Source organism: Amaranthus tricolor, chromosome 2 (genome assembly GCF_026212465.1).
Source record: "Amaranthus tricolor cultivar Red isolate AtriRed21 chromosome 2, ASM2621246v1, whole genome shotgun sequence".
NCBI classification, from domain to species: Eukaryota; Viridiplantae; Streptophyta; class Magnoliopsida; order Caryophyllales; family Amaranthaceae; genus Amaranthus; species Amaranthus tricolor.
The window spans coordinates 41,085,760-41,111,374 of NC_080048.1; the positions used below are offsets into that span (position 1 = coordinate 41,085,760).

At 34.7% G+C, this 25,615-nt stretch overlaps 1 protein-coding gene across 2 annotated transcripts in view; it reads right to left on the minus strand.

Annotated features, from left to right (window-relative positions):
• Positions 1-251: 251 nt before the first annotated feature.
• The window catches only part of LOC130806604 (uncharacterized), a 26,872-nt gene continuing 1,508 nt past the window's right edge, over positions 252-25,615 (minus strand). Inside the window, exons 4-25 of one of the 2 annotated variants that reach the window (XM_057671747.1) lie at positions 25,467-25,561; positions 25,145-25,369; positions 21,442-21,538; positions 19,385-19,436; positions 14,451-14,581; positions 12,593-12,663; positions 12,257-12,451; positions 10,124-10,162; positions 9,704-9,811; positions 8,797-8,886; positions 8,355-8,430; positions 7,702-7,798; positions 7,522-7,591; positions 7,258-7,434; positions 7,050-7,172; positions 5,480-5,563; positions 4,966-5,150; positions 2,889-3,027; positions 2,740-2,799; positions 1,230-1,301; positions 757-908; positions 252-670 (exon numbers count right to left, since the gene is read on the minus strand). In XM_057671747.1, coding sequence (XP_057527730.1) covers positions 801-908; positions 1,230-1,301; positions 2,740-2,799; positions 2,889-3,027; positions 4,966-5,150; positions 5,480-5,563; positions 7,050-7,172; positions 7,258-7,434; positions 7,522-7,591; positions 7,702-7,798; positions 8,355-8,430; positions 8,797-8,886; positions 9,704-9,811; positions 10,124-10,162; positions 12,257-12,451; positions 12,593-12,663; positions 14,451-14,581; positions 19,385-19,436; positions 21,442-21,538; positions 25,145-25,369; positions 25,467-25,561 — 2,294 coding nt within the window. In that variant the 3' untranslated portion in view covers positions 252-670; positions 757-800. Of the gene's footprint in view, positions 909-1,229; positions 1,302-2,739; positions 2,800-2,888; positions 3,028-4,965; positions 5,151-5,479; positions 5,564-7,049; positions 7,173-7,257; positions 7,435-7,521; positions 7,592-7,701; positions 7,799-8,354; positions 8,431-8,796; positions 8,887-9,703; positions 9,812-10,123; positions 10,163-12,256; positions 12,452-12,592; positions 12,664-14,450; positions 14,582-19,384; positions 19,437-21,441; positions 21,539-25,144; positions 25,370-25,466; positions 25,562-25,615 lie in introns of both variants that reach the window. The other variant, XM_057671746.1, reaches the window with a different exon arrangement.

Here is a 25,615-nt window from a genome sequence, read left to right on the forward strand (position 1 = left end):
GTATATTCATCGGAACTATAACCAATACATACAACTATATTTAACATAATTTAAAATAGATATTGATATAATTTTGTAGAATTTATTTATTTATATTTTTCATACTCTTAAAAAAATGCTAATATATAGTTGCCACAGATAACACACGTAGCAATGAACTAACAATCTATCACTCAAAACCGACCCTATTCTCACTAATTTTCATCCAATTATGGGCTAACGAAGGATACACCTACCAGCTACACATCATGAAGATATTTCCATGTTTCCGTTACATAACACAAGTATTGTTTCAAGAAGAATACACATTATAAAGGATCAAAAAATATTACAAGCATCAAGACTTATAAGATATACATAGAGTAATGCCTGTGTGCAACATCCCTTCAAGACACCTCCTGCCCTCAACACACGAGTAAACCGCCTTTTAAATCTCAACCCCTTAACAATAGACGTTCCTTTTTTTCTCCTTTTCTGTAAAACTGAACTGAAATTTTAATTAAACCTATTTCTAAGTTACAAGGCTTATGTCAAACGTTTTGCCCGTAAATCAAATAGCATGCTCTCCAGACGAGGAGAAACGCTCAGGCTTGTCTTGTTTAGAGGGCACAGAAATCCTGGTCATCTTTTGCACAACGTATTCTTGAAATCCTTCTCTGCCCTTTCACATCTACGAGATTGATGCATGTTAATCAATTTTCAAAATCACAGGGCTGCTGTAAATTCGTCTCCAAAAAGGTCAACAAGGGCTTCCACCTGATCTATACTGTTCATTCCACTGCAATTGTTTTAAAGCTTTATTAGAAACCAAATGGTGACTTTTTCCGGCTTCCACCTTCCCCATACTGTTCATTCCACTTTCGAAGCTCATTCATGCTGGCTGCATCATAGGCAACTGAAGGTCCTACCTGAAAAATCATAGATGGCATGTGATGACAAATTCGGATAGGAATTTTACCCGATTCCAATGACAGTCGACAGTTATGTTACGCGTACAAATCCATCAAAAGGTTCAAGAAAATCGTTTAACGCCACCAAAATTACGCCAATACATCAACAGATTATGTTTATAAAGCTAAATAGCACTCCATCCACAAGTACAGAATAGGACACCAACAAGAATTCCCCCATATATGCGGCATTCCACAAAGCAAAACAATGTTTAAAATCCGACTCGAAGAAACCAAAAAGCCCTTTCCCACAACGCTGAAAAGCAGAGGTAAACATACCTTAGACTTCGACTGAACAAAATCATCCAAACCAAGTGGTCGTAGTATAGATGATGTATCATTCTTACCAGCCTGTCAGGACAAGCAAACAAACACATAAAAAAGGTATATAAATGAGCACATATGAGAACAAGCAAACCCTAAGAAAGCCACACAAGGTCCCTCTGTTTTTGTTTTGCTTTTTTTCAAAGAAAAAATTATAAACAGTCAAGAAGTCGATACAGAGATTGAAAACAAGCTGTCATCCAATTCGAAAACAAAATCACAATATAACTAAGGTTTTGTAGATTGTGATGGATCACGGCCCACACAAACTCAACATTATACATGTGTATTCTAGAAGAGGAACGAAGCAGTAAGGAGTATGGCAAATTCGGTATGGCAATCTTTCTGTTTTTGGTGCTAAGCTGTATGGAGGCTCCTAGAAGAAGTACACTACTATATATGCTGTAATAGTGAATAGATCATTTTTATGCTTGTAGTACAATCTGAGTGTAATAATACACAATGGGAGTTACTGGGTCACTCTAAGAACTTAGGGGATACACTGCCCTAATTACATAAGACAAGCATTCTATTCTCTCTATTCTCTCTTTTCTTTCTACTAATCTTATTACTTTCTGTTTCATTTGCTGCATTTGATTCTTGCAATTCCGCTCTAGATAGCCAAGGTATAACATAGATCACAACCTGACACCCATTGCTGATTGATAATGAGTTCATAATCCCAAAAAAAAAAAACAAGACATTTGATTTATTCTTATAATTTTTGACAATTGCAATTTGACTAAAGCAAAAATTATTAAAACGATTAGGCATTGTGCTTTTCAAACAAAAACAAGGTTTCAGGAAAGTATTGCTCATCAGCTCATGTAATTTCAAAGTGGCAAAGAAGTTCAGAGAAGGAAAATAAGTCCAGCTATAAGCCATTAAATACAGAGAAGAGCTACCCTGGTCCAATTTAGAACTTAGCTAAGTTCAGAAAACACTCGATAAAAGACCAAAAAGTTCAGTTGATAAAAATAAAATAAAGATTTTCACCATAACACAAAAAATCTGGGTTTCAGTTCAGTCCGCTTCCAGAAATATTTCAGGGTTTTTGTCGATTTATGGCAGTATGACACCACATCACCCAAGTTACCATATCAACGTGTTCCATACCGCATTTTTGCACTACGTTTCACGTTAAACGGGCATATATAGCTTCCCATAATAGTTATATTATGATGCCAAATAGGCAGAAAACACAATCAACCACCTAATGTAGTTAACCAATGAGCTGGCTCTTAGTTCATGGAAGCACAAGCATCCAAGACTGGCAATCTCCAGGAATATTTGTAAGATTAAATTACAGACCAAGATAACTACTTCATACCTGGGCCCTGGAATAAAGCTCAGTAACATAATAAGTAAAAAGAAGCTTTACTTCTTAATGCATACCCCATATCCAAACACACACAAACGCCCCTAAGTTACGTTATTGCCATTAAAAATCAGTAATTGACAATACCTTATTCTCTTCTTCCAAAAGTTCCTGGACAGGTCTATAAGCTGCAGCAATGCAAAGGTTCTATGGAACAGAGGAGGATTTCATTAGAGGCTCACAATATGTAGGATGATGGCAGTCTCAGAACATGATATCAAGCAAAGTTAACATACCTTCAAATCACTTCCAGAATATCCTTCTGTCACATTTGCTAGCTCATCAAATCGAAAATTTGGCTCAAGGTTCTCTTGAGCAAGAAATATTTTCAAAATTTTCATTCGATTTTCTACATCTGGCAAGTCTACATATATCCTGTACAGAAGTCATAATATCATGATCCTATAGTGACCAAATTGAATAGAATACTCTCCGTAGCATCCTTCTAAGCTAACAAATCTTTACAAAAAAATCACCATTCAATTACCCCAACGCCATCAAATGGCTAACACAGAAGCAGATGTATAAAACTGACAATTCCAAAGAAACCAAATAAACTGCTAGATCAATATTCAATTATTGTTATTATTATTATTATTATTATTATTATTATTATTGATAATTTAATAATCTATTATCATGGTTTCATCTAATAATGTGGTCAACATGAAGTATGTGTTTGCATTCTTCTTATTGCATTTCATCATTTTATGTATGTATTATTGATTCTAGTTTGCAACTTTCTTTTTGGTCATTATGTACAAAAATGTTCACTATTGAATATTGCACCAAATTTTCCAATATAATTTGTCTATATGTTTGTTTCCTCTTTTGATTCAAGAGTTTTTCTGCTTCAATTATGGTGAAAAACTAGATTTTGTACACTACTTATGTTACTCTTGTAATCATTCACATTTAAGCTCAAATGTTACTTTGATTTTCTTTCATGTGGTTTATTATTTGCCATCTTTAGTTTCTTGTTCTTTTGTGAAAAGCAGGATGATAGCTTAACCTGAGCTGTAGTCCAATCATCTTGTTTATAAGCTCTTTAGCAATGTGAAACTTAGCACACCAGTCTTTCACCATTCTTCTAAGCTCTTCCCACATGTGAAGGCATTGTCCAACTAAAGGTCTATCACTGTGTTCTAAAACTTACTAACTACAATGCTCAATGTCTAATATTGTCTCCCACATAACCACTGACGTATTGATGTTAAGCCTTTGACTTCTTCAATACTGTGTTCTAATACTTATAGTTATCAGCTACTTAGCCAACACACTGCTTCGCGGCATTACCACAAGTGTCTACATTGTCTCCCACATCACCTCCTCAGCATACTAAGAAGGCACTTGGCCACCAATAAACACCGCCCTCCGGTATACACTTGATCATTAGGGAAAATTAATGGTCAAATCCACAAAGGCGGGTTTTATTTCAACTTTTTTTTTCGTTTTTTTCCAGTTTTCTTTAAATCTTCCTTTTTTAGAAGGTAAATTACCTAAGTTTATAGGTTATTTATGAGCAGACACACCCAAAGTTCGTTATTAAGGATAAATCAATACATGGCCTTATTTTAGAAAATGGTTAAAGGTGGGAGTGGGGATTACTCTGGGCAAATTTTCCTATTTTCTTCAATTGTGTTAGTATTGGGAATTTTCTTCTAAACCTTTCCCCAAACTTTGTTGTTTGCGAAGGATCAATAAACTGCTGGCACTCAAATAACAAATTACATACATGAAAACAACACAGGTTAGGATATAAAAGAGAAAATATCTAATAATTCGAGAGTCCTAGATTAACATAAAGTTTCTATAATAATTACTCCCTCTTATTCACTATGATTGTCTCATTTACTTTTAACGTTGTATCCAATGCACTATTTTAGTCCTACGTATCTCTAATTGTGTATGATTGAAAATTATAAAAAGTTGATATAATAAAATTTACTTTGAAACAAATCAAACAAGATCTTACTTGACTATATAATAAATTATAGATTTATGATAATACAATTAAGAGTGATTGATGTATAGTATCAAAAAAGTAAATGGAAAAATAAAGGTCAATAGGAGGGAGTAATATATATGATACACATTGAATAGACATTGGACACAATTTGATCTTTCATATCAGCATTGCAAAACGACATGCTTTTCAACCTCCAGGGAAACAAGATTAAGTCACATGCAAATCCCACAGCAAAAAATGACCTTGCAGCCTCAAGCATAGAGATGTTAAAAAAATTAAGGGCGTCGATTTTGTAAGCCAAGAAAGCAGCCAAGTCAGACTTATGAGCATAATAATGATCTTACCGTCTTGGCAGACGACGAATAACAGCATCATCCAGGTCAAATGGGCGATTTGTTGCACCAAGGATTAAGATTCTTTGGCTATCCTTTGTCCTTAACCCATCCCAGGCTGCCATAAATTCATTACGCATTCTTCTAGTTGCCTCATGTTCCACGGCACCACCACGAGCACCAAGCAAACTGTCAACCTACAACCAAGCAAAAGAGGCCTCATAATTACACAGAACACAGGTCCCAAAGCCAACTGCAAGCAGAAAGCAACACCCTTAAGTAATTTGTCCCTGTAACATTTTCAGTCATTCAAAACTCTCACCACCATAACCTACATTTCAAACAGCTAATACACAGCCATAATGATTCTGAGACGATGGAAGAGAAAATAAGCTTTTGTCAAGGAACTTTAAAAACTAGACTTCCAGTTTGGCCCACAATTATCCTCAAAAGATATTAACACTCTGTTTATTTAAGAGTAGAGTCATACGGAGCACTGAAAATCATCAAGAACTTAACATTTTACCTCATCAACAAATATAATGACTGGTGCCAGTTTACTAGCAAAAGAAAAAAGAGCCTTTGTCAGCTTTTCAGCATCTCCAAACCACTGCCATAAAAGAAGAAAAAATAAATATGCAAACAGAATCAGCACTATAAACAGAAAATGAAAAATTACTTCCAATTTGGATATGAGTTAAACAAAAGCAAACACTCTCAAACCGCACAAGCAAAGACACCGTGCATACTTTTCTAGAAAGCACAACATCAAGGATGAGATGAAATACTTATGAAAATGAAAATAAAATTTCCCCTAAAAAGCACGACCTAATATCAATTATATTTTTAGTTTCCAAGCTTCCAGCATGCAGTTCATGAATTTTTATACATCAAAGTGTCCATAGCAAGCACTCTATCAAGCGATATATATGTATGCTATAAGGTAAACGGTAGCCACTCACAGCACAGGCCTAGTATAAAATGCCTAAAACCACCCCTTTCGTCCCTGCTTTTTCATGAGCATGCAAAGAAGGACTTGCATGTCCATATTTAAGGGCACTGCGCCACTGCCACCTACCAAGATAATCCACGGTACACAAATTTGTGTCAAATATGTGCTTCAAATGGGTCTTGAAAAGATCTTAAAAGAAAAGATGATGGAAAGATGCATATTTAAGTCAATTTGTAGGATCGTTTGATCCAACGATATGATCCTACGACCTACCCATACAATCCAACCTCCTGGTCGATTTTAAGTAGGTAGCCTCCGTTGTAGTGACAAACAATAAGATCAGGGAGTCAAGAGGCCATGTTTTGTGGCACTTTTGTGGAACACCTAGCTCGAGGTAGAGACCAAGACGTTGGCAAGTGTTTTATAAAGATTTCCAATCACATTCAGCTTTCAATTAGCGGGTGATTTTAGTAATTAACTAACTACCTGAATATTCCTCACATTCATAGCTAGATACTCTAGGGTTCTGAGGTGCTTTCAATGATGCAATTGACCACAAAATAGTGATGAGCCTATAATCAAAAGAGATGATATAGACAATGAGGATAGTGATGAGGCCAATGGTGATCAGCAATTGACTAGAGCGACCATCCCCAGTATATAACTCAACAGACCAACTCCTGCAAGTTGGTAGTAATGAGTTTGATCATTAATGATAGAGCAAACAACCTTCTTGACAAGGTGGGTGGAACCTTAATTATCCTGTAAGAGAAGACTTGAAAGTTTATAATTTATATAGGGAGCTCAAAATTTTCAAATCACCCACCAGCATGATGTGGTGGTTTGTATAATAATTTTTTTATTTAAGGTTTGATTTATGCTCCTTATCCTTAGTTTGTGGCCGTTTTGGGAATGCCTCCTCTTATTGCATTCTAATTTTTATGTATCTTTTCATATCAGAGGAAACATAACCTTATACTGGGAGAGGGAAGAACGAAGTAGAATAAAACTGACGAGCAAGATAAAGAAAAAGATAGAGGCTGAAAACATGCAGATCAAGAAAATTACTCAAGGTAACATGAATATGAAGCAGGTAAAACTCAAGCATACAATATTCTAGTTCTCATGAATGAGCTGTTCATACCTTTGAAGTCAGATTCGAACCAGTAATGCTAATAAAATTCGCTCCTGCCTCAGTTGCAAGCGCTTTGGCAAGAAGAGTTTTTCCAGTTCCAGGGGGCCCAAAAAGCAAAATCCCTTTGCAAGGCTGATAACAACTTAAGTGTATCAACAAATATATAACACATTTAATCATTAAATAAGATCAATGCCTATCCGTCAAAAACTAGTACCCGAAGCAAATTGCCATGAGAGAAAAGCTCTGGCCTTCTCATTGGAAGAATAACCAGTTCATTTAATGTCTTCTTCACATCTTCAAGAGCACCAACATCGTCAAACCGGACACCGATTTCTCCAGAAGGAACTACAGCGGAAACAAAGTTATTCTCGTACTCATCCTTTGCAAGATTCTGTCAGATTATAAAATTAACATATAAGAAGATACACATCAAAGAAAACAGGGAGAATTGTTAAAAACACATAAGACAAAAACATACCTTCAACTTTTGTGAAGGCTTTTTTGTTAACGTTTCCTGCTCCTTTAACCTCGAAATTGCAACCTCCAGGCTTACCGAATAATAAAGACAAGAAAAAGGAAAGTTAGACAAAAGCACTTGAAGTGACCATATCAGAATGATCAACTAATATGCATAAACGACACCTTACATAATACATACCTATCATAAGGTAGGTTGAGTCTATCCCCTCTAATAGAGGGAAGAACACATGAAGCCAAGTAATGATTTTTGGCCCAACCAACAACTTTTTCAGCCTCTGTTACATTAAGTAGAGGAAGCAATTGGTCAAAAAGCAACAGAGTTCAAAATAAAATAACAACACATTACTGGACAGTCGGAATAGAAAAGATAGAGAAATCTTTAAAACAGGTATTTTTCTTGCATGTGTGACTCGTTATTTGTTTAGAAATGTGTGTATGTACTCTGCATGAATGCATGTTTTTAGGGAAAAAAAAAAAAAAAAAAAAAAAAAAAAAAAAAAAAGACAAAGATTAGGGAACTTCTGATGTGGGCCATAGGGAAGGCTAAAAAGCACAATCAAATCAATCTTGTGGAAGCAAAAATGAACAAGATATATGATGCTCTAAAAAGACCACCCCTGTACCAAGTACTAGATTTATACATATGATCTCTCTTCCTCTCTAAAAATCCTGGTAATTTGAAGAAGAATGTTTTGCAAAGTCATAAGAGAAAGCCATAGCTTTTTTATCGTGCAATTATTTTAGACAATTTGTAGCCTAAGTGAGCAAGGAAAACTCAGGATGCAGAGACCAGCACTAATATACCAATACTAAATACTTGTGCGTTCTTACTTTGTTTTGTCAGGACCACACCATCTGTGTCAACCTGCAGTAACTCTAAACAAGCCAGTTCATGCTCTTCAAGGACCTGCAGTACACGATGAAAATGAGGAAAAAAAACTTGAACAGCTTGGTCACTTTAGATGCATATATGCGAGAAGTCCATTGACAATAATGTTCTGCAGCTCAGAGCTTAAACTAATGCCAGTATCAGCTTGAGATTAAGCTCTGCAAAATTTCTCTCCTCTTAATGGTGTTACACATAAACTTATATCAAAGCGCAGTTGAAGAAGGAATATGCAAACATATAGAGTTAACTACTAGCTCAAAACAACAATGACTAGAGTACGTCAGGCCAACAGGTCCACAAAATGCAGCCTTACACCTGATTTTCTGAGAGCCTGAGACGCTATTTTAATATCAAAAAACATAAGTTACACAAGTTTTCCTATACCTTGTGAAGTTCATTCAGATTGCTGCGTGAGATTACTATTCTACGATCTTCTTCAAGCTGTTTATTGAAAGTAACAAGTTGCTCTTCCTCCTGATAGCAACAGTGGAGTGAAGAGATTCAAAACAATAGAAAACAAATCTTCAAGACCTTTACGATACAAGCAATGAAGAATTTAAGCTTGTGAACAGATAAATGCGGAAAAAAATTCCTATGTTTCTTCAAAATAAATTCTAGAGGTAGAGGACTGAGATAACGGCAAAAGATGATATGAACAACGCCAAGGTATGGAATTTAATTAAGGCCACTCAGTTCCAATTTTACATAAAGATGTTTTTAAACAATGTTCAACCCTACATTGCACACAATATAGCATTTGTTTTTTAGATCACACCATAACATTCGTTATAAACCATTATATATTTATACAATCAAAATCCACTTACAAGAGAATGTAGAGCACATGCCATAAATACTTGTCACTACAATCTATTTATAGCATTTAATTTTTGCATAAAAAAAGAACACGAACATATGTTGAAAAGTGTACACCAAAACTTTTGGATTTGAATCATAAATTAAAATTTGGCAAGCTTTGCATCTAATATCTAATCTAATTAAATTTAGCCAGAACTAAACTTTGCTTATGTTTGAGAGTAGACAGGGGGATAAAAGACAATTCATTGCAGAAATAACTACCAAAAATGACTTATACAATGAGAGCCTTCATGACTAAAGAAAAGACACTATCGTAATCCATTCATTCAAGTTCTACACATTTTTTATTTATCGCACAGCAAAGGATTGCAAATATTTAAAGGAAAACTTTGAAAATTATAAAGAAGGAAACGAAGACACAACATTCTGGCCACAATGCAAAACATTTCCATATACAGCCTAATGAACTTACCTTTGGAGGATGTATGCACACTACATTAGTAAAAAGCTTATTTAAATCTGTTTCGTCAGATCTCTTAGTTGCTTTAAAACCTTCTGTCAGTCTTCTTAATGTAAGAGGCTGGCAAACAAAAGAAAGAAAAAAAATGAGCAGTTAAAGGAGAAACCATCAATGATTAAAAAGGATAATAATTCTACATTATTAACAGCAGCAATCCAGAAACATTGAAACATACATTCATAAAACGCTTCTAGGTAATTTATTAAACAAATAATAAGGAGCATGAAACAAATGAATAATTTTAAAATAAGCCTACAATTCTAATTTTACTATACTGTGGTATTTTTAACTTTAAATGTACTATATGTATACAGTTCTGACTCTACTATAATGTGGTATTATTAACCATGAAAATAGATTGTGAAGTATTACCAGCTTGGCAAGGCGTCCAAAATTTGGGAGTACCATTTTCTGTCAAATAACAAAGATAGATCATTTTAGTAAGCAATGATAAATTCCACATGTATACTACAAAAGATCTGTTGGGGATTAAAGATTCTAATAAGTCAAAGTGGAACTTCAGCACATTCATACAATAACTTAAGCAATAGATCCTATCAATTGAAGTCATCACAAGTTTATACAAACAATCAAACATAAACGGATGAAACATTTGTCCAGAATAATCAAACCTTTCACTAATTTTCAAACAACAAACCCAACATTAAGTGTTGTTTGCTAAGAGTGCGCCCATGTAAGTTCGTAACCTATGACTTTGTTTCACTAGTCATTTTGAAAAAAAAAGAAGAAAAAATAAAATCAAACTAGAACGAAATTCCAAATATATATATATAAAAAACAGATCATTTTTTTTGAATTGTTTTTCTTTACCTTTTAAATTTGAATATTTTTTATTTTTTGTGGTAATTAACCTACAAAAACCAATGATCTCTTGGGCAACAACATTTTTGGGTAGGTGACATTAAGTTGGGATTAATTATAGTTAATCAAAAGTTGAGATTATCGTAAAGAAATCAATGAAAGATTTCTGGACATTTTTCCTATATTGATAGACATCATTGTATTATCTTTTATTAGTGGAGACACTAACATAGTCATACAATTAGGGGTGCTCATAATCAGGCACCTGGCACCTGGCACCCAGCATCCGAAAACCAGGGTACCCAATTAGGTAGATGTTTGAACGGCTCATGTCCCACCCGTGTTATGTAACTCACTATTTCAGCAGCAAGCCATTAAGGCCCTAACCCCAGGACCCGGACAACTCGTTTGAATGCCATGCACTAGGCAGTAAGCTATTGTTTCTACATTTATACTATCTAGTAGAGTCAAAAAGCAACAAAGGATTTCAAAATCAATAGAGGATGTATAACTGCCAAACTCGTCTGTTGATCTGAGAAGATTGCAGCTAAAGAAAAAGGATATAAGCACTTTCAGAGTGAAATTTGAGCCCCCAAACTCAGCTCAAAAGAGGAGTTCATTTTCAAGCCATCCAAAGAACAACTCACAAGCAAGCAACCTAGAAAATCATCCAGCATCCTCCAGGATAAAAAAAATTTCACATTTCCAACAGCTCTGTGATCTGATTAATAACAGCTTGAGGACACAATAAAAGATAATTTTAGCGTCCAAGCAAGATTATGGAAGTACAGTCTTGAAATGTTCCCGCTCCAACTCTAAATCTAACCATAACTCAATATGTTACTCTCACCCCCACATACACGGAGTAATTACAATAGATATTCCTAACTGTACCACTTTCAGAATCTATGTTAAGGCTTGATTCTAATCATAAACATAGGTCCTAGCTCACAAGAACACTAATGTCAAGCTGGCCATGTTTTGAACTCACATAAAATGAAGGAAATAGTACAATCCGGCTTCAACATAGTTTACTTTACACAACCATCTCTTATGGAATTAAGATCATTGGTGGAATTCAGAGTAGCTTGTCATCATTATGTTATATAAAATGATGAATATACCATACATTAGGACAACATTGCTTCACATGTGAGATTGTTATAGATGAAATGGGAAAGTTCATCCAAAAAGACTAACCTATTAGGTGAGAGAGTCTATTTGATCTTTAAACATCAAATTAGTTTGTCTCACAACCAACATTGACAAGTCCCATAAAATGCCATGAGCTCAAATCTATTGCAATCAACACCCCATGAATCCCACTGTCCTTGTTGGGCACAGCCACTTGGGTCGCAGGTGGTTTAACCCAGACCACCATTTTGTACGTCAGCATCTGGGTTGGCCCCCTACATCTGATGCCATTGCTATATATCAAACAGTAACCAGAAGACTTGGGGGGGGGGGACCCATTGATCTATCAACCCCTCATTAGTTTAACTACACAACGAACGAATGTGGGGCAAGTCCCATTACTTGCCATAGGCTCAATTTCATCACAGATCTCACAAACACTTGTAGACATATCAGTTGATTATAAACCGAAGGTTCTCGTTCTTATGACTAAATCCAACAATACATACATGCCAATATCAATATTGAACCAGTGGATAAGAGACTTACAAAACTCTCCTTCTCCTTTGAACCAGTTTCAACTTTGTTTTGCCCAGAAATTAAGACCAATGGACCTGATAATTGGTCAAACATTTCTCCAACCTTGCTAACAAACTCTGCACGGTTGGATTTTGGAGCTGCACGTGATAACCACAATGAGGAATCTGGAAAGTACACAATGAGAGGTTGCTGTGACTGTAAAACCTGGAAAGACATTAAGGAAAATCAGACTAAATGAAGGGCCATGCTACAGATTAAGAACCTCAGAAAGTAATGTCATAAAACATTTTCAAGAACATATTTTATCATACGAAAATAGATCCTAGTCCAAAAACCATAACATACTTTACACAAAGCTTCCACGGCAATGTAACAGTCCTCAGCCTGAGCATCATGATCACACTCAATATCCTTTACTACACGAAAAGCAAAAGGGAGTATAAATATTTAAGATCAGAGATACACTGTGCAATCAACAATTTTTTAAAAAACGAGTTACTAAAATAATAATATCATATTCCCATGTATACAAGAGAAAAGAAAAAGGCATAAGAGAAAGAAAAGAGACAACAATCGTAATGTAAATATGATACAAGTATACAACAGGAGCATGAAACATTGCCATTACCCTAATGTCAAGTGGCTCATGCCAAGGCAGGGTTTTAGTCACAACTAGCGTAAAATATCATCACATCAAATGCCATGAGCCGAATTCAAACTAATGTAGGAATGTACCCTACTCAGCGACGCGTTATACTAGCTCGGATGTAGTGATAAGTATGCAAGGATTTCTAGGTCGTCAAACAACAGCAGGGTACTACATTGCTCAAATATCGTGTCAAATGAGCAAGGGTTTAACACTTAATCTCCTAGACTCAGGTCAGGTGTAGTGGTCGCAAGGGTTGCTGAATTGGCACTCACAAACAATGCGCTACATCTCCCGAATGTGGTATCAAATGACCAAAAATTATTAGGTTTTAGATATAAAAGACTAAGGGAAATAATTGGATCCAACCTAAGATTAACATGTTGGAATGTTAGAACTCTTTCATGAAAGTACTTAAGAGTTAGTAGATGTTATAAAAAAACTTAAAATTAACATTTTTGTCGTGTAGAAGACAAGGAGTTATTGGAGAGGCCAACAAATCAGAATAGAAAAAAAAATATGTAAATTGTAGTATCAAAGGCATAAAAAAAAGATGGAGGAGGAGAATTACGTGGATAACCATTGCATTTAATTTTCTTACTTGTAGATTACCATCAAGTACGACAAACAAATCATAATCTTTGTTACAAATGATTTCTTATGTTGAGTTGATTTGGTTCATATAGCCGACCCCACATGTTGGAATTTAGGTTTTGACATTCTTGTTGGAAAACACACACTTGGACCTAGTGGCACACCATTCTCTCATGGTTCATACACAAGATACGACCCCAAAATATGGTACCTGACTACCACAATAAATTGTCAAACATAATATAACATCTCTTTTAGGGAACAACTCTTTTAAGTAACAACAATCAGAGGACCTCTAATAAAGCATGAAACCAAAAGCCACCAATTTGCGAAAGACTTGTCAAAGGTTGAGATATACACGAGCATGCTCCCTCCCTCACTCTTCCCTCCCTCCCTCTCTCTCTCTCTACTACACAACTTCAGCACCTTTTTTCAAAAAATCTGATCAGATACAGTGACTTTCCATAAAACTCTATACACCACGGAGTGTAATTCTACATTTTTTTTGACACTAATAATATTGAACATAGCAAACTTTACAGCAACGAGCCAATTCTCCTCTATACTATTCTTCTGCGGATTGATTCTTCACCCGATAGAAGAATAACATAAGATAATCTATTTTAGAATTTAACACAGAGAGCCATATATTCCTCCAAAGAAGTCCAGCATTAAAAAAGTGAATTGTTGTTACTAGAGTCCATCCAGATTCTGATTCCAAGTTTCAAAAAATAATCAAAATAACAATCAAAAGGCTTGAGTCCAACGAAGAGTTCCAGAAAGAACCAAATCAGAGTACATGCAAAGTCCGTCTGTTCCTGAAATTTTTCTGTTTAAAATATGAAAGTCCACAGAAACAACATAATCTTCTTTCTCAGCATTTTTATTGGAAGTTAGGATGATTCTTCTACAAGCAATGGACTACACAATTATACTGAAGCGGAGGATTAAGGATCAGCGTACCTTGAATCCAGTATATGGGAGGTTTTGCATCTTGCTCTGTACTATCATCCTTTTCCCCCTTGTCTAAAATGACAGCTACACGTCCTTTCTCAACCTCATAAACTTCACCACGCTGCCCAGTTGGTATCTCTCTGTATAAAATGTCCAATTCAGTTACAATAATAGATTTGTTTTTATAGAAATGCTCTAAACACAAACAAACTAGTAAAGCCCAACCCTCTCCCCCTCCACCACTCGCACAAAGGTAAATAAAATACATAAAAAAGAAAAAAAACAAATAGAACATGCTAACATGGTTTAACGAGCAACATGATTGCAAGGCACTACCAACTGGAACAACTAAAAATTAGCAAACGATTGCTCTGTGGTCATGAAGCTATTAGATGGCATGAGAACATCAGACTATAATAAAGTCATGCACAAAGAAACAAAGTACCCAAAGCCTACAGTCCAATTAAACATATCAAGCGCAATTATGCTAGTAAAACCTGAACTCAAGGACATGGAATCCTAAGTCCAATAGGCATACTACAGAAATAACACATCTTATCTTTTTAAACATCTCTTCAGTCTTAATAGAAGTGAAATTTCTAATGTAAAGCAGCAATATATCTTTGAGTTAGCCATGCACCTCTTACACTTCATTGACTGATGCCAGTGGTACAGAAACATCCACAAGCATTTGATATTCTAATTAGAATGAGAAAAACCATTCATAGGAGCTATGTAAGTGCACAGTCTATTACTCTTACAATCCAGGTTAAGCACAGTGCAAATACCATGCCTTCGACATTCATGTTTAAATATGGATCACCATAGGATGCCATTCAAGACGAGGGCATAATAATCCTTAAAGAATTATCGCTAAAGTGAGAAAGGGATGTGACACATACATGTTCAAATCAGGACCTTTTTATTGTTTTTTTCAAATAAGAAACTTTATTAATGGAACTGAAAGTGTGGAAACATCAAAGACCAAAGGTCCACTTTTATGCAAGTGCAGGCAAAACAACTATTTCAGTCAAACAAATCCATGCCAATGATGTAGTAACACAAGCTGGGAAAGATGCCAAAACCCCTACGTATTTTGAACTGCAACAAGTGAATCGATTTTGGTTCATTATTTGCCCTTTTTAAGAGCATTGCAGATTTAAAAGGCAAACATACGAATTAGGTAACACTTCAATTACCAAGCGGAAGCCAAGGTAAGATGGAGTAAACTATGTATAGCAAAAATCTTAAGCAGAAAAAAAATCCAAAACAATCAGGTCAACACAAACCTTGCTGACACAAAAGTAAATCTTACGATTCAATAACTCAAAAAAAAAAAAGAAATATAGTAGTCTTGAATCAACAGGACGTAACAGAAAACATAGGTGAGAGTTAAGACACTATCAGTAAAATTTAAATCCTCTTCTCGAACCTACCGCTCCTTACAGACAACCAAACCATCAACAAAACCTGAATTCCTACTCAAATCTACCATGTACTCAAGATTCAATACATCAAGCACCAAAATACACACAATCACATTAAGACCAGGACAATGCGTTGCATGCTAAACATCAGCCATGCACTAGGCAGTAAGCTATTTCTTCTATATTTGTACTATTTAGTGGAGTCAAAAAAAGCAACAGGGGAATTCAAAATCAATAGAAGATGGATTGCTTTCCAACTCCTCTGTTGATCTGAGATGATTGCAGCTAATGAAAAAAGGATATAAGCACTGGCAAAGTGAAATTTGAGCCCCTAAACCAGCTCGAAAAGGGAATTCATTTTCAAGCCCCCAAGCACCTCTGTCATTAGATATCCCTTTCCAATAACACAGATAGCCACAAGTAATCTGGAAAGGCGGCCATCAATTAGCTTAAAAATTAAACACCTCCAAACATCCCCACCTCTGCCCAAACCTCTCCAGTATCACTTGGGAAACTCACAGACACCCTAACATACGCGTTCCCAGCCTCCAACTTAAAGGAAAATTAACAAAACGGCTCCCTCCCATCTCTTAAGTATCAAAAACATTATAAAAACCAAAATCACAACAGCCGTGATTTGTAAGTCTATGAAAAACACTATGGATCAAAGCCATTGTGCTGGGAAGAACCAACTTGGTCTATCGGCAAAAAAATTAGCTATACCTTTAGCCTAATTCATATTATCAATAATCCCTGACAGCCTGACTTCAATTGGCTTAACCTACTCTAATTCTGGTATTGAAGCTAAAAGAGATAAACTCCTAGTCTAGGGATAAAGTCAAAGTCACAATGACAAGAAGGTCTAGATATACTTAAAAAGGCTATACTAAATGACATCCCAACAAACTTGGTAGAATGCCTCCATTAACACCATCAAGGTAGAAACTTATTTGACTTCATACAAAAGATAACGGATAACCTCACTCTATTAGTGTGCTCCGAACCCCAAAGTCCAAATTATAAGGAAATATACTCAACGATAGTATCTTGCTCTCTAAAAACAACATGGTCCACACCCTTAAGCTGCTTATATGTCCTCCATGTACAAGCCTTACAGAACAGCTTTAAATCTTGCTATCTTCTCTAGATCACAACAATTCATCTTTGGATGCACACTTCTACTCTGATTAAGCCTCAAATCATCAAATTACTTGAGACCATAAATTGACCTTGACTTACCCATTTAACAAGCAACCACTTCTGTCCTTATCTAACCCAGAAACTTCCAGAATGATAGCTCAATTCTTAGACTTAAAAACAAATTAACACTAAAACCAATCTACACCATAGGAACTGAATCTAGTATTTCGCAATCACATAGATTTACAACCATTTTCTTTTACAAAACACAATGAGTTGGAGCACACCACACAATAAAGCAAGATAATAAATATTACTCATTTGGTTTTAATGTTTTAGAAACAGAGCTGCAAGCATAAATGTGAAGTTATCCACCTCAATATATTTACAAAACATCTGTATAGTCAGGCCAAGCAATATATTTACAGACACTATAAACTGAAGACAGAAACATAAACATTGATCTTTAAGACAATGATAAAACAAATGGAGAGACTATCAAAGAGGCAGCACAAGCACAAAGCACTTTCATTTTCATATTTCATATAATTAATCAACACATTACCAACTTAACAAGAGCATATGTGTTCCACTAGAAAAGGATACTCAATTATAGGCCTAACATGTAATGCCCAAAGAACCATTAAAAAAATTGCTCAAATGTAGAGGCTAGCAAATGTATATATACCTTTCCCCACCATCAACAACACACACATACAACGATGAAAGCGGGACAATAATGATTCAAAATAACAGAAATCACAGATTATTCACGCTCAGATATGTATGTACTCTGCAACATATAAATACTAATGTACAATATCAAAGTAGCTTAAGTTATTTGATATCATCAATGCAATATAAAAAATCATTTTTAATTATGAATGCAACTTCAACTGGACCAAACAAATTCTTAATACTTTTTTAAGTAGCTAAAGTAATTTTTATTGTAGATAAGAGGAAGTCGTGTATTTTCAGGTTATCCCTACACATTATGGCAACTTACCAACCACTTGCTACAAATAACAATACAAGCATTCATTGTCCCATATCTTGGAATTTTGCCAGATAATCTCATGAGATGCATTGTACATTATCAATGATTACCAGAGCGCAATATTCTTGGTAGAAGTAGATACTGTTAAAGGTTTCTCAACAGAAGAAATGAAAAAGGAAAAATATACATCCTCTTCCTCCACTACTACATATTTTTCAATATTATTACTACCAATCCAAAACAATATTGGTGCTTTTCTTCTGCTACCACATGCAGCTATGTAGTATCTATTGATAGCAAAAAGAAAACATGCAACATACTATCAATAACATATGAAATCCAGCCCAATATGCATTTTTGGGATGAGTTTGAATTGACACCCTATTAGCTTCTGACCCTCAAAATATGAAATAAATGTAATCTTGCATTCTTCTTCAACAAAAAAAGGTACCCCCTTTTTTCACATAAAACTGACATCAACAATAATAGTATGAAAACTTTGATCCCAAAAGATGAACCAGGCAACACCGTAATGCAAAAACATGATCGCTTCATATCATATCATTCCAGGGGCGGATCTTAAAAAAAATAAGTGATGTCACTTGAAAGGATGAAAATAGGTGAATGGAAAAATGGGTTAATTGTTTCTTCGGATTTCGTAGAGTAAAAGTAGTGTGAATAAAGTAAGGGAGAAAGAAAAAAATAAAGGTACTTGTTGGGGCTTGAACCACAGACCAAATGGTTAAAAGATAACTACTCAACCAACTCAGCGCACTTACACTTTAATACTTCTACTATTTGTTTTCCAAAATTTAGTAATGTCACTTGACTACCGTGACACCCCTTTCTCTCCGCCACTGTATCATTCGTATCGTAAAGGTTTCCAAATTAATAGAGCTGGTATTACCCACATCATAAAGGTGTAAAAGAGACTGTGTTTTAGGTCATGCCAAGCGATATTTATTTGACGAAAACAATGTCAATTTCCACAACCGTGACCATTGCCGTATTTTTGCACTATAGGATACAAAATCGAACACTTGAAAACAAAAAAGTTAAGTACCAGGACAAGCACTAAATCTTTCTACAGATACAAAAAGAGAAATCTATACAATACAACGAAAAGACCTGCAGAACAAGCATTATTTTCTTAGTCCCCATTAAGAAAAGAAATATGAATCCAACTATCCATGCATGCATAGATCCAAAGCAGAAACTTAATAGCCCCTACCACAGTGCCACCCTTTCAGAACAGTACTAATGCCGAAGCAATGATCAAGATTATATCTGAAGGTAGCTCTACGATGATAAAAGTAATGATATGAAACAACATAGAATATTCCTTTCAACACGAATCATGAAAGAAAACAGATTTTGACCTGTTATCCGCTTCAACTTGCACCGACGGCCCAATGTACTTGATACGGTCACCTGTGCGTAAACAAAACAGATCACTGATTATACATGTAAACTCAAAAGCAATCCAATAGCTAAAAGGTCAGAATAGCAGAAAATTGCCATTACATGTTCGTCCATGAACTATGTGACACACGATTCCCTAACTAAAAGCCACCAAAAAATACAATGTTGTACAATAATACATGAAATTCACCCATCCAGCCAACAGCCTACAATTCAAGACAGGTCAGTTAAAATACTAATCAACCAAAAAGGATAACAGCGGTCAGTTCTACATCTCTGTATTGATCTATCGATATTTTTCATCAACAGATTGAAAAAAGTTCGCCAGTGGTAAAGGAAAAGGTAGTACAAGAAGAAATAAAATAGAAGACCTCATAAGATAATAAATGGATAAGTAGCTAATCAATCATGTCAACCCCAAAAGACATTCTACAAAAACCTCCCACACAGAAATTTCAAAAGGAAACATGGAACAATGTTCTACAAATCATTCCAGCCCTTACAGCTCCCAAAAAAACAAATAAACACAAATCGCCAAATCTTACAAAATAAAATTATCTCATATGTAAGACCCACAATGTTACTCCATCCATATCAACACACATGCTCTTTACTTTTGTATAAACTTTTAGAAATATAAGTTTAATGGATAGAGATTTAAGTTGGGGAATCTTATCGTGCTCAAACAAATGTGAACCACAAAAAGCTTCCTAAATAGGAGAGCGGGACACTTGCGGTGAACAGACCCAATTAGGAAACGCAATAGGACTAGGAGTGTTAAAATAAAAAGGAAAATAAAACCACAATATTCACAAACTAACTTAATCATTTTTATGAATCAGACTTTGAGCATCGCACTTTTCCAATACCTTACTCCAACCATAATTTTACTAAGTTATTAGGTAGCGTGTTACGCTTAAGTATGACTGTTGCTAGACTCATCTCGATGAATATATATTTAAAAAATCCATATTAAGCGAGGAAGACCGAAAATAACCTGTAGATTTGGCGTGGAAAAGGATTATGAAGGATTTAGATTTACACGTTGAGAGGGTAGAAAATTGAAAATGAATGAAGAAAGATAATTCATGTAGGACTATATGTGGGCAACCCCAATCTTTTGGGATTAAGGTTTTGTCATTGTTGTAGTTGTTGTTGATCCAACTTTTCGAAATTGCCAATGAAAGATGATTAAAACATAATTACCCTAAACGTAATCCGTTTAGTACGAGAGTGGGAACGAGAACACGGAACACTTGACTTAAAGAACGACTGATAAGGAATAGATTATGTATATAAAATAAACTTAATAATAAAAACGAGATGAAATTGATTTTGGTGCTTTGAAAATCTGTTCTTAAGAAGACATTTTCAATTATCAAGGCAGGAAATCGTTAAAGCTATTTGGGTATGTTGCTGGGATGACACCTTGAGCGATTTGGGTCGCATTTTTCTTGACAATTTGGACAGACATCCCAGGGCGGCAGTCTTGGTGAAGCTGTGCTTTGGCAAGTGTGAAAGTCAAGGTCTTGCAACTAAAAAAGAAGAATACAAGGATGTATGACTCGAGCATTCTAAATATACAGAAAAACCTAAAAAGGCAAAGAAAGATAAAGGCCTGTCTTAAGCTACTCCAAAGGGATATCATCATTAATAATGCTCCAAAAAAAACAAGCTCCACAGTCTACACCCAAAACATTTACACTTATTCCAGACTCAGATCATTGAGTGCAAGATGCATATGGTATTTTTATAGTCCATACATTACGAAAATGTGTGAAATTGTCTAATATAAAAGGATATGGATAATGAACATTCCAATTCCCAATGATTTAAAAACACCACATGAACCCCAGATGGTATTAATGCTTACAGTCGACTCAATCAAAACATTATACGCTCAACATCTGACTAAAACCCTCTATAAAAATCATATTCTGTTGAGTTCAACAATCTGAGAGCAGAAATACAAGACTATTGAAGAAAAAAAACTACAAAAATTACAATTGAATACCTTTCCTCAAAGGTCGTTGTGATGCATCAGCAGTCTGATTGTCAACAGGCTCAGAATTGCTGGTTTCGGAAGAACTTTCACATTCTCCAGATACTCTCTGAAAAGTCATAGAATAAATAGCTAATAAAATAATGACGTTTTTTAAGATATGCCACTATCTATGAAAAATCTAACAAGGACAACATTAAAATCAGATTTCAATTGGAAGCAGCATTGGTTGTCAACTGACTCAGATTTGTTGGAATGTCAACGTGTCTCCATTTGAAAATAAATAAATAAAAAATAAAACAAAATAAACATCATTACAATTATTTGTCATTTCTTTCTAGCTACAAACCCAATGGAGAAAGTACCTAAAAAAATCCTTCGAATGTCCCCTGCTACCTTACCCATATTCCGTGAATATTATGAGATTAAAAGGAAACTAGAGATGTTATGATTTATTTGTCAAAAAGTACTTTCTTTTAACACAATTTTTTTTCAAAACAAAGTATTGTTTATACTTCCTTATGTAAAAATTACCTTCTATGCTTGTCATTTTTAAATGTACCTTTCCATTGGATTCTGATGAAAAATAAAGTTTCAGTCATTGCAAAGCTATAAAATTAGGTAAAAAAAAAAAAAAAAAAAAAAAAAAAAACATAAAAGGCACCCTTTCTATATACAGATTTTACCAAAAAGTTAAATAAAAAAGACAAAAAGTACTTAAGAAAATAAAATAAAATAAAATAAAAGATACTTCTCTACAAGATATGTATTTAAAGGTATTTTTACGAGCAAAAAAACTCGGCCTTAATCTCAGAAATCCAAAGTTTCAAAGCCAAAAGCAACCCAATATAATACAAGAGAAGATCGCGAGTTAATATCCAGCTCACATAATATACAACCAAACGTACTTTAAGCCAAAATGCTACCACTGTTGATGCCCAAATCAGTGATCCACACAAAGGCTTCAACCTTTTATTAAGCCTTAGATTACAAAAGGAAGATGGTAAAAGGAAAAAAAAAAGATTTGTACATGTAAGAATGCTTAAAAATCCTCCAAAAATTCCTTCTTTCCTATACCCAAATGTACAAGACTCCAACTCAAACCAAACAAAATTAGCAAACTCTAACGTTGCAAAGGAGATGGTCCTAGATCACATATAAGATCAAACATAAGGGCAAAAAGAAAAGTAACACTGCAGTAAAAGCAATGGAATGAAATTTCTTCCTTGCCATGGAGCCTTAAATCTGATCTCTTTTTCCTATGAATACGCCTTTATCCTTCCCCAAGTCTTCAAAAGAAATGTGTTGATAAGAGTAGAGTGTAAGAAAACAAAGACAGCTAGCAGCTACTCAATACAATACTAAAAAGGTAGAAATGTAAAGCGGATCACAAGCACCTATATTGTCTTGAGAATATGACTTTTTTATAACAACGACAACGTCAAAGCCTTAATCCCAAAAGCAATACAAATCAGCATGAGAACTGGAAAACTGTTAGCTTAGGGGTCATTCGAACAAATACCAATAATATCTAATACTAATCTATAACAAACAAAATCAATTCCAATGATCATCTATATATATTCTTCTTTTACATTCATCCCTAACTATAGTCATATGCTCCTATACGTCTCAATTTTTCATATCACTTTTCTATTCTACTATCTTGTTCATCTTCGTTGTACGTTTTCCTCTTTTAAGCTTCTCAAAACCCAACCTTGTGGCTGGTGCATTTTTTGATCGCTTTTTCACATGACAAAACAAAGATACACAATTTTCTCTCAATGTTTTTCCAATATCTGTGATTGTGACGCCAAAGCTCTGTCATACATCTTTGTTATGAATTATATCCTTTAGTGTATGTAGTTTACACCCATCCATCTTCACATACACATGTTAGCTACCTACATTTTCTTACAATGATCACTTTCTCAAAGTCCTACATTTTGATATTTAGCAATGTTGATGTAATTGCATTTCAGTAGAACATGCACCCAACTCCAACATCAGAGAAACACATATCTACATTCCATGTATATCATAACCCAAGTATTGTTGTTGCTTTTGAAAATCATGGAAATTAAACAAGTGAACAGTATAACATTTAGAGAATTCTATTCGTACATTCTTCCTGCATTACAAGTTCATAGTTTAGAAGATTTTTCAATGATTCTCAATTTGCAATGTCTAGCTTCAATTAATAAATATCATGAACTACCACTTTGTATTTAGTAAGTTCACTTTAGTACTTTAATAAAGTATTAACCTCAAAAAGAAGGATATGTCACACGGCAATCAGAATTTAATACAATGTTTTATTAGAATTTTCTATTATGCAAATTGAACTTAGTGTTGACATCATGGTTGATTCAAAATAGAGAATATATTATAAGAAATGAAGGACAGTATTGATAAACATTATGTTTAGTCTATTATTTTAGACGTACTTAGATAAAGGCTTGAAAAATAGATGTTGTTCCTCCAACGTTCAAACTTAAAAAGAATTTAAAAACTCTCATATTCAATCTATTATATAAAAACATATATGTTCAACAGTCTATCATATATTCTATTAAAGGACCTGTCCTTCAAACTAATGCTGACAAGAGATATATGATCCTAATTACAACAACATTTGTATTAAATTGTGGGCAATGGATGTCCGTTTTCTGATGGCGCCAAAGATTTATAACTCCATAATTTTACATCAAAATAGACTATAATAGAACAGTTCATTAAATCATGAACACTTCTAATTCATATGAAGTTGCACATGACGTTTGCTACCAAGGGTCAATCGTAATAAAAACCTATTGTTAGTCTTATCACTACTTACATCAGACCCTCAAAATCTCAATTTAGTTGAGAGCTCCTTAATGGCATTGGGAATGTTATAGCTGACAATGAAAATGCTATTCAATGTCAATCATTGGTAAAAAGCTAAGTTACTCAGACTCTCCGTTTTCGCCGGCTCACCGGTGTCCGGTATTGTCGCTACTGATACCTGTGCCGGATACGTACTCGATACGGTAGATTGCACAAGGGTACGGCAGTTTCATAAACACAGTTTTTATTCTTACTTTCACCATTAAAGCTTGTGAAAAAAATGAAGGGGGGAGTACTTGTGAAATAGATGAAGAGAAAAAAAACACATAAAGGGAAAAATCAATGTAAAGAGGAGAAGAAGAAGTGTTTGTTTATTCTCATAATTGAGAAAGTGTTAACATTAGTTTATAAAATTCACAACATCCAAGCTACATTGAATACTAATGTATAAAGACATATAAGTTATATGATTCCTTGTATTTCATCTGTTTCAATAAACAACTCACAAGTGTATGAACATCCAGAGCAAGTGATGACAAAGAATATTATAAACAAGCCAATGGTAGCTCTAATTTAAATGACATTAGCTAGAAATGACATTTAAATTAAACCTTAATATCCATGTTCGAAAATGCTAAATCTTCGAGAGAGAAATTTTAAATGTTCGCACAATTATAGGTATTACTAACTTCAATAAGTTTCAATATGATACAAACTTAAGCCCAAATTCCTTTCTTAAGTTTCATGAACATTGTAAAGATATATTCCCAAAAGCTGGTTGTCAAATGGGACGGAAAAAAGTTTAAAAAATTAAGCTTATGGTGCATTTCTAATAATCATCAATGAATAACATCACATGAAAATTTATGGACTTGGAAACAGACAATACCTTCTCAAACTCCTCAAGATTGAATGGTATAAGCTTCATAAGGGCTTCTGCTGTAGATTGCACATCAGTTTCCTCATCCTCGGAAGCATCTGATTTTGTGTCAACATTGCTAGCCCACTCCTCATTTTCATCCTCATCTTCTGATTTGGAAGTGCCCTCTTCTTCACCAGAATCTTCATGCTCATCATCTGAATCATTTTCAGACACACCGTCATCTCCAAAGTCCTGCACCAGGACACATCAGAAACAAAGCTGGATTATACCAACCACTACATTAAGGTTATCCTGCCCACAGAAGATCATTAGTTAACTAAGAACTTACATAAGGAGCAAGAACACTGCTGTCAAGAACTAATAGGGGAACTTTTAATTCACGAGCAAGTGCTCTAACCAATCTCTCTCGATAGAGTTCCGTGCCTAAAAATATGAACAAGACAGCACTTAAAAGAAAATTTTAAGGAATGCAGAAAA